Below are 15,446 nucleotides of genomic sequence, written 5' to 3'. Positions count from 1 at the left end.
TACATATTCCTGAATTTCCCACCCAGGGTCAATCATTTATTTTCTCATATTGAGGAAATTAGTATTTTGATGAATGTTTTTTTTTTATTATCTTATTTAAATATATCACAATATGTTTCAAAGTCCACATATTAGTGAACCCAACTTTGTGGCGATTGAAATAATGAAAACAAAAACCTTCTAATACACTATGTATATATATATATATATATATATATATATATATATATATATATATATATATATATATATATATATATGTCATCATCATTGCACGTCTTTCATCTCCAAATAAGTTTAATTAAGTTGTCAGTCAATGCTTCGGCTACATAACTCGCGATAATTTAAGTTCCATAATAACTTTAATTGTTCTTTCAGGTATTTATAATAGGAATATATATATGTATATATAATATGTTATGAAACACACCTGATTCTCTCTCTCTCTCTCTCTCTCTCTCTCTCTAGTATATAGATATTGGACCAGACAGGAACTGGAAGGGGATTGGCATCTCTCTGCTTGTTATTATCGTTGTACTCTCACTCATAGGACTGTCCATTGTTCTTCTGTCTAAAGGTGAGGATTTTCTACATCTATTAGAATAAATAAACTTGCACTCACACCCTCTTTTTAAGGGGATGAAAAGAACATTAAGCACAGTTCCCAAACAAGCTTTGGAAAAAAAGACCCCCCCCCCAAAAAAAACTGACTCAAAAAAGCTATTGCAAAACAGAAACAAAAAGTTTGGATTGGAATTCTGGGACTTGTAGTGTAACACTACCCATAAAAACGGCAATTTCATGATTTGAGTGATTGTGATTGTTTTATAAAATCAATCATAAATCAAATCAAAAAATGCCTTTTTTTGGGTGGGTTACACTACAAGTTTGAATTAAAGTACTTTTTTGCATGTAGTGCTTGTCAATGACAACTTTTCTGATGTATATGGATGAAAAAGTATGGAAAAAATCGAATTGCAATGTCCATTTTGGTGATAAATGATGTCCACAATGAAAGAAAAATAATACATTTCTGAACCTAATATGAAAAATAGAATACATTTCTGTGGATGTGGTTTGTTGAGGGACTTATAATTTGAAGGATTTACCAAGGTGAGAAAAATGATGAAAGCTTACTTTGATCTTTGTGAAGCAGTGACAGTCTCCCCATGGGATTTCCAATTATTTGTGGCAAGGTATTATTTTGCACAGATACCGAGAGGCTTTCCAGGAAATCCACTACAATGGGATGCTTAGTGATGAAAAAACTGATTTATGCTCTGTGGGCGCAATCTCCGGTTTCGATGTTAATATAAATTTTCCTATCTATTTGCATGTACGATCATTAAAAACATGGTCAAATACTAACGAATAGAGAGCAGAACTGTGATATTGTGGTAGTTGGGGTCTTGGATTTGTAAAGTCAGTCTTTGCAGGAAATCCATGTATTTTCTGTTTTCCGTTGCAGATGACGGCAACAAATCTTTGGGCACTCGGTTGACCCTAGATGACATATTCGACAGACACTTCCAAGTCCATGATCCTGAAGCGAAGTGGATCAACGGTATGTGCATGTATAAAGTAAAACAGGACGAAACAAGAACAATTAAACATTGGCCTGTTGTTTATTTTCATGTATTCATTGATTTCTCTCCTATTTTCTATTCGTATTGTGTAAAGTTGTGAGTTATTAATTCAAACGATTATGTTCCGTCCCAAGTTTAATTCTACAATGTGTTTTTGGCAAAGGAAAATTGTTACAAATTGTCAGAGAACTGAAATCACATTTGTTTTGAATATAAATGTAAATGTTAAGCTTTTCCAAAAGGCAGCCAAATAAATCCGGAGAGCTGTAGACATGTAAGATGATATGTATCTGAGCTGTTTAGTTTTGACAAAGTACATTGGCCCCAACTTGAGAGAGATAGTTCATTCCATTTTTTCGAAGCAAAGAGATAGTCAAGTGCATCCTTTGGCAAATGGAGTTTTGAGGAAGACCAGAGTTCAGCACATGCAAGCTGATAACATACCAATCATCCTTGATCATATCTGCTCAAAATCCAGCCCAGCACTAACCATTGCTCACTTTCATCCACGAATGCTGCGGCTAATTTAAAAAGAAAACAACAACAACAACAACAACAACAAAAGCTCAGATCGGCCAAATTATCACAGTTCTATAAAGGAGGCGTAGCCCTTTAGGGGCTATGCTCCTATTGGTGCATTGTCTCCGTCTCTGATGCAGAAGTACTGAAATGTAATAATAACCCCGGAAGTGCCCCAGTTCATCCTCTAAAACCAATTCAGCAAGACTGATGGGTGTCCAGTGGGGTATAAAACCGTAAGGGGCTACCCCTCCTTCATATAACTGTAGTAACAAAGCTACAGTGACTCTGGTTCTATGGCAGGAGGCCGATAGGGCTACGCTTCTATTGATATCCTAGGGGCGGAGCCCCCGATTACTCTGCTCCCCACTGGTACTGAACACGGCCCAAGTGCGTAACGGTCTAGGGTGCGGGCTGTAGCAGCCAAAGCCAGCAGTAAACGTAATGTACCCACACCGCGGCCCTGGCAATCCATCATGCCCCACTGAAGGGCCGATGGCAAGCAACAAACACTCCATACACTGTATCTACAGAGAGAGTTTTAGTCACTAAACACAGGCAACATGCCAGAAATGCGAGTGGCCCTTGAAAGAAAATATTCCAGTCCACTTGACTGCAACACCGAGCACTGACTAGTAAAAGGACCCCGTGGAAACATTGCGCAGTTAGAATGGACAAATGGGGACGGCGACCATCAGGATGCCGCTGTACAAATGTCCTGGACCCCAACACTCCAAAATAAGGCAGTTGAAGCTGCCACACCTCGACTAGATTGGGCATAGGTGAGCGGTCAGTGAAGCCCGACCCGCCGACTCATAAGCCATCGCGATGCATTCCTGTAGCCAGTGAGATAGGCACTGTGCAGAGAGCGGCTGGCCAAGTTTAGCCCCTCCATAGCACACAAACAGTTGTCATGTCAATGGAATTGGAGCTGTGCAGTCCACGTAGTACGTCAAAGCGTGCAGGGGACACAGAGAGTGAAGCTGTTCCTCCTGCACACTCTGTTGAGAAGGAAAAAAGGCCTTGAGGGTAACCAACCCCGATCTGTATGAGCCCGTCACCATCTAATATTTATAGCTTAATTAAGTTGGGCACCACCAATTGTTTAATACTAAAATTAATAAAAACTGGAAAATGAAAAGTTTGTTCATGGCCGTGCGGGTGGCGATAGAGGTCTATGTTCTTCAGGGTCCCGTGTCCTCTAGTCAGAAATGATCACACAGAGTATCAGTACCTAACTACTTATTAATCAAACAATTAATGTTCATTTATACTAAAATAATTCAATAATATGCTAAAAGGTTAAGGTAGGAAAAGGGAATTTAAAGCAAGTTAAGCACAAATGCACACAAGGGAAGCTTAAGGGGTGTTCTGGTGATGGGGAAGTACTAAATATAGATTGAATTGGAGGGATTGCATTTGAATGCGAAAAATGACGCAGCTAACTCCCACTAAGCTAAATAATCAAAATAAAGAAACCAAACCATTCCCAAACGAACATCACAACACCACCACATCATCATGATGAGCTTACCGGTGCCCCATCAATTTACTGACTCATACTTGCTGGGTCACTGTTGGTTTGATTCCCGATGGGTGTAGCCCAACTTACATCCTGGATAATATCCCCACGTATTATTTGGTCCGGTATGGGAAGAGGCGTGACAGTGTTCGGTGAGGATCCTTGGCGCTTGGCATGTTGTAGGTTGGGGGCTTGTCTCAAAACATATTTGATTAAGAGTGTCGCGTGTTGATCTGCACCAGTTGAGGTACGAGATGGGAGGTTTAAAGGTACAAAAGCATCTCTGTGAATCTCTACGCCTCAGTCGTGGCGCATAAAATGTGGTTTCAAAAAGGACAAAGAAAAAGAAAGGCTGTGGGGCAACGTGCCAAAGGAAAGTAAAGTTCCCAGGTAAATAAGGTGGTCATGAGACGGATGGAGCCTCTATAGGAAGAGAACTAGGAGCCAATGGTGTCTCGCCTGTTTTATTTCCATCAAAGGGGAAGAACCGGAAATGACCTCCTTCGACAGCCATTGTTCAACGAGTTGTCAAGAGGTTCCCATTGGTCCGCTGTACAGGGCAGGTGTTCCCTTTCTACGTAGGAACGTTCCAACTCCCATCATAATTAGAATTTTTCAATCTGTCTCATTCAATCATATAATACAGCTGTAACTTTGTCTTTGTGAAATAAATATTTAAATAAGAAAAGGGGAAACCACACACTTAAATACATCTTGAAATCAAAGGAAGAAAACCACACACAAAAACAAATCTTGAACTAAGCAGGAAGAAGGTCTAAATCGTATTACCAAGCGCGCACAGCATTCATTTCATACTAGCACAATTAGGTGGACTGCATAGGAGTGTAATGGTGTAGATTCTTTTTATTGGAGTGAGGATAATATACGGGTGTGACATGCATAGCGCTCCGAAAATGAACGGTCGATTCATGATATAATGCATGAGTTTGGAGCAATAAACACACATTATTAACAGGTTAGTCAGGTCCCGTCTGTGGACACAAGGGGGAGTCCAAGTTTAACCAATGGGACAACAGCTTAATCACATTTAACCGTCACATTTCACATTTTGCCATTTCTCTTCCCTCAAAGTCGAGAATAGTATCGTTCTTCACGAAATCACCAGGGGAAAAACATTATGTGATCACGCATTGCTTTAGACATTAGTTCAGTCGAATCTCACTCTGAGGGGAGCATAGACCTGTAGAATGCAAATGTCTTTGTGGAACCATCCAAAGTCAGTGATTATGCCATTTGGTGGGGTTGCCCGCTGTTTGACAGCAGGCGACCGGGTGCAGCGGGTGTCTTGGAGGTCTGAGTGGAAAACAATGGAGACGCTGAATGGTGGAGGCCCTTAGTGTTCGCAGGCATCACAGGGATTCAGATGAAAGGAAGCATGCACACTTTGAAGTCGACAGCCTTCCGTTACAACTCCATTGCTGAGATTGCCATTAATGGCTAAGCACAGTGCATAGATCTCCGACACACATTGCAGAGATCAGGGCGATAAGCAAAGCAGTCTTAAGGGACAGCTTTAACGGGATCTGAGACTCTCACTGAGGGGAGAGACCGCTCATGTCACAGGACGCGTGCGTCTCAGCCCCATTAGAAAATTGCTTCACGAGCGGGTGACTAAACACCAGCCCGTGTGAAACCCTCACGACAAGCCAAAATCGTCGCAGCCTACACCCTGATGGTGGACGCAGTGTCCTGCCCGTCCATGAGAGACTAGAGGAATTCCAAAACAGGAGCGACGCTGCAGCACAGAGGGTCAACCTAATGTTTAAACATGTTTAACTTAGAGGTCATAATCCGATAGTGGGCTGAGTGTGAGAGCCCACGATGGTGGAGATCAGAGCCTGTGACAGTCCACACGGTTTAAGCCTGTGCCGTTCAAGCGCCAGGCAAACAGAAGACGTCCCAGGACTGGTAACGAGGTCACCGAGCCCCTGGCCTGCGACAGCTCATCACAGCGCATGAGGATCTGCCATGGGCCCACCACCACTAATGGTTGGAGCTCCATGAACTAAAGTACCCCCAGATGATCGGGAGCTACCAGTAACAGCACCTCCAAACGCACTCGTTCCATCTGTCTGGGCAGCAGCCCCTATGTTGGGATTTCGTAAAGGAGAACCCTCAGCCACGCATGGAGCGTGAATGCATCCACACCCAGCAGTGTCATCTTTCCCGTGGAGGGAGAACCACAGGAAACTGAAATTGAGCACTTTTGCTTGACTCAAACAGGTCCACCTGCGCTATCCTGAATAGTCTCCAAAGCTGTAGTACTATATATGAGTGAAGGCGCCCCTTTGCCTCGCAGGGGATTCAAAGTATCATGGGTTCAAAATGCTTCAAGACACAGTCTCCAGTTCAAGGAGTGTGCTGTGTGTGCGGGGGCCACTCACCGCCTGTCGACCACAGGTTCCACCCCATCCCATCAGGGAGGCATCGGTGAAAACCTGCGCATAAAAGGATACTTGACCCAGATGCACACCCTGTGTTAGTGTCTGAGGATATCTCCACTAAGCTTGGTCCCTGTTGAGAGATTGTGGCACAACCAGCAAACTTAGTCAGTGGCACACCGGGTTCAACCAGAGCCCTCCAAACCATTGTTGGATACTGCCGTTGTGCAGGGAGCCTGAGGGAATGTTTGGGTGTCCAGCTGCAGTCCAGGATAGGTCACCTGCTGGCCGGGTACGGGAGTGCCAATTCATAGTGAACCCCAAATCTATGACATGGCCGTTCATTAGCTTGGTGATAGTTACACCGAGCGAGCTAGGATCAGGAGGTCGTCAAGATATGTCAAGAAAGACACCTTGGTGACGCAGCGGGAAAATATGTGTGGAGCGAGCTTGTAGCTTAACGATATTCTGGTGTACACATAGGCTATACCCCCGAATGGTGAAATGGAGGAACCTCCTGTGTTTCGGCACTATGGGGACGTGGAAGTAGATGTCCTTCAGGTCGATGCTTGCACAGAAATCGCCATCGTGGACTGCCCGCAGCAGCACCTTCACGGTGAGCATGTGAAATGAGTGAGTCACTATGTGAATATTCAGTGAGCATAGATTCAGGAACAGAGGCACACCCGTTTATGCTTCGGAACCAGGAAGTAGTTTGAGGAAAACTCTCTGTTCTGAAGCTCCGTGGGCACCACCGTCACAGTTCTCTTGCTGAGGAGAACTGCTATTTCTGTGTTCAGAGCTGCAGTCTTCTCCCGTGACATCATCACCATCCACATCATGCCCTGGAAGGGCGATGGGGTCTGGTGGAATTGTAACACATAACTCCCTCAAGGGGAGATGCCTTCGCGCAGCTGTGGGAGACCCCCTTCGGCGCTCCAAGGTACCATGTGTGTACACACCTGGACCCCTGTTTTGCTGGTGGCCCGGAGGTTCAGGCACTCATGCGCCATAGGCCTGGAAACGGTGTGTCCCGTGAGGGGTGCTGTCCTCAGGCAGCCGTGGAAATCCTGCTTTGACCCGGCACCTGCCCACCAACAGCCTCCAGTTCTATCACCTCCTCATGTGGGAGAGAGCTGAAGGTCCTGCAATGCAACAGGCAGCACTAGAGCTGCTCTATTAACATGCATCACACCGTGCATGCATGTGAGCGAGTCTGTTGTGGCCATGAGGGTGGGGACAGGGAGCCATGCTCTTCCCTGCAAACAGGGTGTGGGGAGAGCTTTCCCTCTGAGGTGGTCTCGGTGAGGGTGCCCCTGAACAGCCCCATGCTCTCCGAGATGGGCAAGTAAATCAGGGCCTCTCCCTCAGACTCTATAGTTCTGGATAGTCAAAGATGTCGCTGGCCCTGCACCTGGAGAGGTGGAGAATGGCAGCGGAAGCCTTAGACTTCTCTGCCTCGGAAAATGTCAGTACCTCCCTGCCGATGGTCAGGTGAGAAATTGAGGCTCCCAGCATCGCTAACCTGTTGCCACCACAGCCTGGGTTTCCAGGACGTATGTCCTGTCAGCCAGCCAAGCAGTAAATCTATCCTTCGCCGATGGCAGCAGTGGTTTCTTAGATGCACAAGAACCCACCGCAGTCGGTGTGAGCCCAGCCTCTCCTCGAGACGTTGTGTCCCTGTCCTCTGAGCCTCGAGTCCCACTACATTCCGTGTAAAGGGGTAGTAGGATGAGACCAGAGCAAGGGCCCCACCGGGGTCAGCCCAGGAACCCTGGTAGTTGTGGTCGAGAGAGGGCTTGACAGGAATTATTGACTCCGTCGCCCACTCCTGAGGCGCATACACCACCCACCACCCTCAAATCCACCTCAGTGCCCAATGGTGGTGGAAGCGTGGGAATACCCATGCACCTCCACTGCAGAGGTGAAGAGGCTGTGGAAAGCCGGACGAAGATCTCCCCTCCATCCACGCTGAGGGCGTCTTTGTCGTCCCTGTCTGTGTGAAGGAACGGAGATGGTCTCCTCGTCTCCACGACGGTCTGATCCAGAGTCACGCATTCTGTAAAGTATTCCATGTATTCCATATTCCATCCGGCCAGTTTGGCGCGGCAGGCCTCACACAGTGGCCTATCCATTAACCCTGCAAGAGCATACTCCACTCCGAGGCAGATAAAATACCTGCCGTGGTGGTCGCAGGACCCCGCCAGCTCGATGTATAAGCAAGGGGCTCCTAAAAAGGTTGTTGTCTTGGCCTCAAGACACCGAAGAGGCTGGGTTCCGGCTTGACACTGTAACGGACATCTTGAGATTGGAGTCGTCTTCGATGGGTGCTTGGAAAAGAGGACGAAGGGGACTTCATATTGTTTGCATTGGCCTCGCTGCTCCATCCTGATTGGCTGAAGTGAATGGATGAATACATTTCAGTACTTCCGCATACGCAATTGGAGATGTACCAATAGTGTAGCCCCTAAGGGGTTGGGGGCCTGCTGAACATGTTTGACCTCAAAGACATCAGGACTGTTTGGTGGAGTGGGCTGAAATTTTTCATACGAATTAATGTAATATTTTTCATTATCTTTTCATGTAATGCAAAGATGTTTTAGGACACATTCCCTCTTGTGATTTGCTACACCTGTTTAAAATCCAGTATTTTTTAAATCTCTATTAAGTTTATTATTCTATAAAAACTTTAAAACTTCTGACAACCAATTTCTGTTTTAAGATGTCATTTCCACATCAACATTTATTTTCTGAAACCATAATGGACACTTCCATCAGAATTTCCTCTTAGTAGCACTTGGAGGAAGAACAAATTAATCCTGTGCAGCTGTGGAAAGCACATTACTCTGCAGAGTTAAAGTAAGTGACAACCGTGTTTAAGACATTTCCATTTGAAGTCCAGTCTCCTTCCTCTTGTCTAGCGCACAGCACGGTGTTAAAGCAAGATGGATGACGGGACAGATTAAATAAATGAAGTTTTGGGAGCATCGCCCCTACTCTTCCACATGAAAGAACATTTTGATGCGCCCCCCTGAAATCCAGAAACTTCTGTTGATGTGCGTTTCTCAAGAGCTGTTTTAAAAATATAGTTTTTTTTAATTACACATTTTTGAATTAATTTTGAGAATTAATTTACAAATGTTTATTTTTATTGGAGTATTAACAATCAAGTCTCACCCTTTTTCGTGCTCATAGTTACGAATATGCCTCTATTGAACCGTGTGCCGGAGCACAATTGTCGGACCTTCTTTGTGGTACAAATAACAAAATTTAAACCAATTCATTTGAATGGGGAGATTTTATTTGACTTTAGAAGGGGGGAATATGTACACTAAAACAAAAGCTACCTGACTAAAGTACACCATGGGGGGGTTGGGCGGGGGGCGAAATAAAAGCTGGATACTGGTTTCACATTTTCTCTGTTGAATGGTCTATTAAATTCAGGGTTAGGCAAAAATAGGGATATGGGCTTATACCTTCAGTATGACTTTCATTCATAGATACAATATCTGTATATCAGTGTCAGTGTTTGCGCTCCTGGCTAAAGATTTGAATGTACCCATCAGCCAGTGCAGTAAACATTTCCATGGTAACAGCGAGCTCCACCAATCGGAGACGCTGTTACACTTAGGATTGTGGGTAGTGTAGTACTTCTCCATCATGAATGAAATGTGTTTTTCTTAAAACAAGGTTGATATATGGACTTGTGACTTCTACAGGAGCAAAACCAAATTATTATATACTTTGCGTAATATTTAAACAATTATGCTCCTTCCTCATGCCCCCGCCTTCGAAAGTCAAAGAACATCTCTCCATTCAAATAAATTGCTTTAAGTTTAGTTTTATGTATCACAAAAATTATATCCCCATTCAAATTCATAAAAAATGTTATTTGTAGCACGATAAAAATCAGACAATTGTGCTCCAGGACACAGTTCAATAGAACATTTTTTGCAACTATGACCACAAAAAAAGTGTGAGGGGTGAGTATTAAACATAGGAAATAGCCCTTCTTGTTCTTGACTTTAAAAAATTAAATTAATTTTTCGGATTTGAGCCATCACTTTTATGCTGGACTCTCCACAGATTTGACAAAAACACTGAAAATGCCCAACCATAAATATTGTATCTGGAATACCTCTTTGTATAAGCAACAGACTATTTTCATATGTGATTAAATGATTTCAACTCAGAAGTTGAAATTTAAAGTATTTAAATAATGTAGGCATGTTTTTTAAGTCTCTTGAAAGAATATTTTATTGAACCACTGCCAAAAGTTTCTTGGAGCTTTTTAATTCTCTTCCATCTGCTTCTCTCCTTTTGCACTGCAGACCTCACTGATAAGAGGCATTTCTTAATCACCCCAGTGCTCGAAAACCTCTTACAACTATAGAATTCCTCATGGGGTGGTTAAGAATATATCATTTGGGCTTGTTTACATTATTTGGCCAAAGAAATTATGAAAGGAAAGGAAGTGAAAGTTAATGTTACTGTTACTGTTAATTGTTCAAATAGTTAATTTTGAATTGAATTGTTTAATTGTTCATTTTCAATATTCCATTTTTAATTGTTCAAATTAACAATAATTAAAATTTTATTTTTACTTGAAACTAATTTGGTCAGCCCAAAAGTAAAACATATTTTTATACAGAAATGTATCCATAAATTGACCTTTACTTATCACATTACTTCGACACAGTATTTGTGAGCGATGGGATAAGACAAAATCGAAGAGAGAGAGAACCCAGTAGCTCAAAGGAATCAATTGTGTAAAAGTAATTTCACAGTTTTAAAGAGAGGCTGGTCATGGCAGAGACAATCCAAACAACAATCAATGTAAATAAAAAAACACGTTTCAATCACAAATGACACATCTCACATCTTTTAGGACTCTTGGTAATAGGTGAATGACATTTTGGAATTCTGTCAAACTTCCAATTCATCTACAAGACCTTTTGTTTGTAACATTTTAAATTCAAGTTTTTATTTTGAATATTTCCCCAAGTGTTATAAATAATAATAATAATAATAATAATAATAATAATAATAATAATAGTAATAATAAAGTCATAAACACAATGATAATCATAATCATAATCATAATCATAATAATAATAATAATAGTAATAATGGCTTTAATTTATATAGCACCTTTCAATTGACCCAAGGTTGCTTTACACACAAATATAGTCACATAGTCACATAGTGAGGCAATCTGAGTCTTGTGACTCAGATTTGAGAAGAGGTCTTCGAGAGGTTTTCGAGCACTGGGGTGATAAAGAAATGTCTCTTATCAGCAAACTCTGCAGTGCGAGAGGAGAGAAGCAGATGGAAGAGAATTAAAAAGCTCCAAGAAATGTTTGGCAGTCGTGCAATAAAATATTCTCCCAAGGGACTTGAAAAACATGCCTACATTATTTAAATACTTTAAATTACGGCTTTTGAGTCAGTCATTTAATCACATATGAAAATAGTTTGTTGCTTATACGAAGTGGTATTCCAGATACAATTTTTATGCTATGAAATATATGAAAGATATGAAAATTTGAGGAGAGTTGAAGGGTTGGGGGAGAAAGAAAACCCCTCAATGATTTGATTAATCCCTGGTTGACATCATGTCATCTCCAGTCGGCTGAAGGTGCTTTCTTGGTTCTGGGTCTCAAAAGAAGCTCCTCCATGAGGCCCCCTCCTCTTCCTCCTCAGACATCATGAATAACACATGGAGTTGCAGATTTAGTGCCAGAGCACTCCTGCTCTTCTTTTGAGGCTCGGCGGAAAACGGTTTGAGTCGGGCTATTTGTGCCGAAGCTGTCAGGCCGACTCAGCCTTCCATCTTCTGACAGGACTGTCAGGGTCAGCTTCTCTCAGTCACGCTCCGTTTTCCATTCCTGGAAGCCTGAACCTGAAAATCCTCTCAAAGTTTCTCTTAGTTCCCTCTCAAAGAGTTAGGGCTCCTCTCTTGGCGTTTGCCGCCGCCACAAACGGAAACATCCTCGAGTAATCATCCCCAAAAGAAGTTTCCTCTATTCTAGGGTTCTTGACAGTGTCTTGACAGAGGCCCAACGCCCGCACTCGGCCTTCTGCCGATTAATACCACCACTCTTTTTAAGTCGCTAACAATTGTATTAATTTTGTGGAGGTTAAATCAAAGATATATCCACTAGGAGAAATGAAATATTGTGTTTTTCAACCTTGTTTCTTTCTATTTGTTCTTGATCTATGTTAGTTATATCTATACTCACTTGAAGCTATTAACCCGAATGTCCACTTGGTCGGTTCATTTACAGCCAAATTTGGCCCAAAGATTGAAAATTATGCTTTTTTTTTTCTTTTAGCTCTGTCCATTTACACAGTGTTATGCCTTTAAGTGAATTTTCCACTTTCAACCAAAATCAAACAGGGTTGGGGCGAGGGGCCAAGTAGACTTTTCAACCATGTTTTGACAATATTTTGCCAGCATCATGTGGCCAAAAAGAAGCTTCTAACAGAGGAAAAGAAAGCATTCTAGTTTTTACATTGCAAGATGTAAAATGTATCATAATTTACTTCACAATATTACGCACCCTTTCAGTTTACTGTTTTAGTGATTAATTAGTTCTGTCCACATAGTCCACATAGTCCACACAGCCACAGAGCTAAACTCCTTGATACAAACAATGTCCCACTGCACGGCCAGTCCAATTTTGAATAAATACTATAAAATGCAAATGAAATTGATATTAAAAGAAAGAGTTTGATTTGTTTACATATCAAACCCAGATTTAGACAGAGAGCAGAGAGAAGAGGGTAAAGGACCCTATTTCCAACCACCCATCTTCCAGCACTTGCCCTGATTTCCCTGCCTTTTTGTGCCAACTGATGTACGCCCCAGCTCCTCTCCTCCAGCCACTGCCCATTCCCTGTCATCCATGGTCCCATGTCTTTCTGGACTTCGTCACTGGGCTCCCCGCATTGGAAGGTAACACTACTATCCTAACTTTGGTGGATAGCTTTTCCAAGGTTCCTCACTTTATTCCGCTGCCTAAAATGCCTACAGCCAGAGAGATGGCCGAAGTCATGCTAAATCAAGTGTTTAGAATGCACGGCCTCCCTAGAGACATCGCCTCTGATCGGGGGCTTCTTGTTCACTTCACTTCTTGTTTCTGGACTGAGATTTTCAGTCTGCTAGGGGCCACAGTCAGCCTCTCTTCGGGTTTCCATCCCCTGTCCAATGGCCGGACGGAGAGGACGAACCAGGAGATGGAGGTACTGCGCTGCGCTGCGCTGCGCTGCGCTGCATGGTTTCATGGAATCCTATCTCATGGTCCAGAAAACTGTTATGGGTCGAAAATGTCCATAACACCTTGCCTGAGTTCTGCTACCTGCCTCTCTCCATTCCCGTGCTCCTGGGGCTGTCAGCCTCCTCTTTTTCCCGAGCAGGAATGTGAGGCCAGCGTTCTGTTCAAGCTTTCATCCGACGGTGCCAATGTACCTGGCAGCTGGCCCGCACCACTCTACTACACCCCTCTGATTGCTATCGAAGATCTGCCAACTGTCCCCACACCCCCGCTCCCCCCTACACTCTGGGACACAAGGTCTGGCTCTCTAAGCGGGACTTACCCCTTCGGGTTGAATCCAGAAAGTTGGACCTACGTTTTGGAGGGCCATTCCCCATAGCCAAGACCATCAACCCGGCAGCTGTTTTTCCTGAGTCTTCCCCGGTCTGTCCACATCCATCCCACCTTCCACATCTCTCGACTCAAGCTGCTTAAGGAGAGTCCGCTTCAACCATCCTCCACTACCCACCCAGATCATCAATGGGTCTCCCGCTTCCGCTCCCCCCCCCCCCCCCCCGTCAGTCGCCTACTGAGGTCTCAGATACTCCTGGTACTCTTGATGCTCTTGATATGCGTTTTCTTGTTTACATCTTGTTTTCATGTTGTCTTTTCATCCGGTCATTTCCTCACGCCATGTCACTGACCTCCATGTCAGCTCCGCCCACACCCTTTTGCTTTGCTGTCCCTCCCTTCCCTTCGCCAGGTTTCCCCCGCCTGCAGCTTATTCCCTCCTTAGTCCCTCAATAAATAACAGTCCACCTCCCTGTGTCGTCTGCCAATTTGTCTCATGCATTGCGCTGAGCTTTCCTGCACGACCACCTGTTTCTTGTACCTTCTGTCCGAACCTCTGCCTGATTCCCTGGATTCTGATTCTCTGCCTGTTTCCCTGATAAGTTTGACTTCTCTGACTGATCTCCTGGTTTTGATCCCTGCCTCTTTGTTGGAATAAACCTTGTGGACTTTGACTTCTTACCTGATTGTTTTTGTGTTGTGCTTGCGGGTTCACATCTGTTCTGAGTCAGTGAGCGTAACAGGAAGCCTTGAAGCCTTTATTTCTGTGTTCAAACAGGTTTATAAAACTTTGAGTCCTGAGATTGATCTGGAAACATCTCGGAATCTTTTATTTTTGAAAATATTTTTGAGACAAAACAACCAGACAGACCATTTGTAAGAGCATACATCAATTTTCATGCGATGGCAGATGAATTTCCACAATTAGATGAGCTCCAGATGCCTCTTTGCGTTCTGCCGAGCCACAGAGACACCTGACTTAATGAAACCTCCCACGTGGCATTTGTGCGAACACCTGCTTCGCCGTCACAGGCGACAAAACCGCCACCTTTTCACCGCTCCACTCTGTGACAGCCTCTCCGACCCCAAACGCTCAATCAACTCCAGTGACATTGTGGTCTGCAAACATAAGGCTCCTGGGTTTTTGTACGAGGCGCAGCTGTGGGTTGGCGGGGGTTGGGAGTGTAAATCTTCCCCCCAAAAAACAAACAAACAAACAAACAAAAAAAAAAGTATTTAATTTCAAGGAGACTTAACCATTGCTCCGTACAAACAAAGAGAAGAAAGAACGAAAGAGGGAAAGAAATGGAAGATCTCGTCCGTGAAACACCGACTTTTGATAACATCTGTGTTTTTTGTTGGCTGTTGAATTCCTAGTAGGATTTGTGTCAATAAAAGATGGTTCACTCGTTTAGCCTTATGCCTCGGCATTGTGCTTGAAACTGAATAGAAAATTACATCACAAAAGTGCTGGATTTATGCCACGGGATTTTATGCCCCTTTTAAAGTCATTTGGGCAAAGGTAGCCCTCTGAAAAGCGCAGTAACCCAATAGTCAAACTCAAAGTCATTTAGTGAAAAACCGTTGCCATGCAGTATTTGCTGTATTTTTTCTTTCTTTTTTGGTTCTTCATTTCGTTTTTTGATTCAGCACGATTTTATTGCGGTATCCAGCTGTACTGTGCAGGTTTCAGCCTTGATCCAAATTGAAAGGATCATTATTTTGTGCCCGGACTAGAATCTAGGACTAGATAAAATGCTCAGGAAATCGCAACACAATGAGAGAGGTCATGTAAACACCGCCCCAAAAA

The 15,446-nt window shown here is 43.5% G+C and overlaps 1 protein-coding gene across 1 annotated transcript in view; it reads left to right on the top strand.

Moving 5' to 3' along the window:
* The window catches only part of LOC307243929 (inactive dipeptidyl peptidase 10-like), a 139,752-nt gene that overhangs the window by 88,912 nt on the left and 35,394 nt on the right, over nucleotides 1–15,446 (top strand). The window contains exons 4-5 of the mRNA XM_080018898.1: nucleotides 469–577; nucleotides 1,469–1,564. Of these exons, the coding sequence (XP_079875024.1) occupies nucleotides 469–577; nucleotides 1,469–1,564 (205 nt within the window). The remainder of the gene's footprint in view (nucleotides 1–468; nucleotides 578–1,468; nucleotides 1,565–15,446) is intronic.

Source organism: Zeus faber (genome assembly GCF_960531495.2).
Source record: "Zeus faber genome assembly, chromosome: 18".
NCBI lineage: Eukaryota > Metazoa > Chordata > Actinopteri > Zeiformes > Zeidae > Zeus > Zeus faber.
The sequence above is the reverse complement of the archived record's forward strand: the minus strand, read 5'-3'. Positions and strand labels throughout refer to the sequence as shown.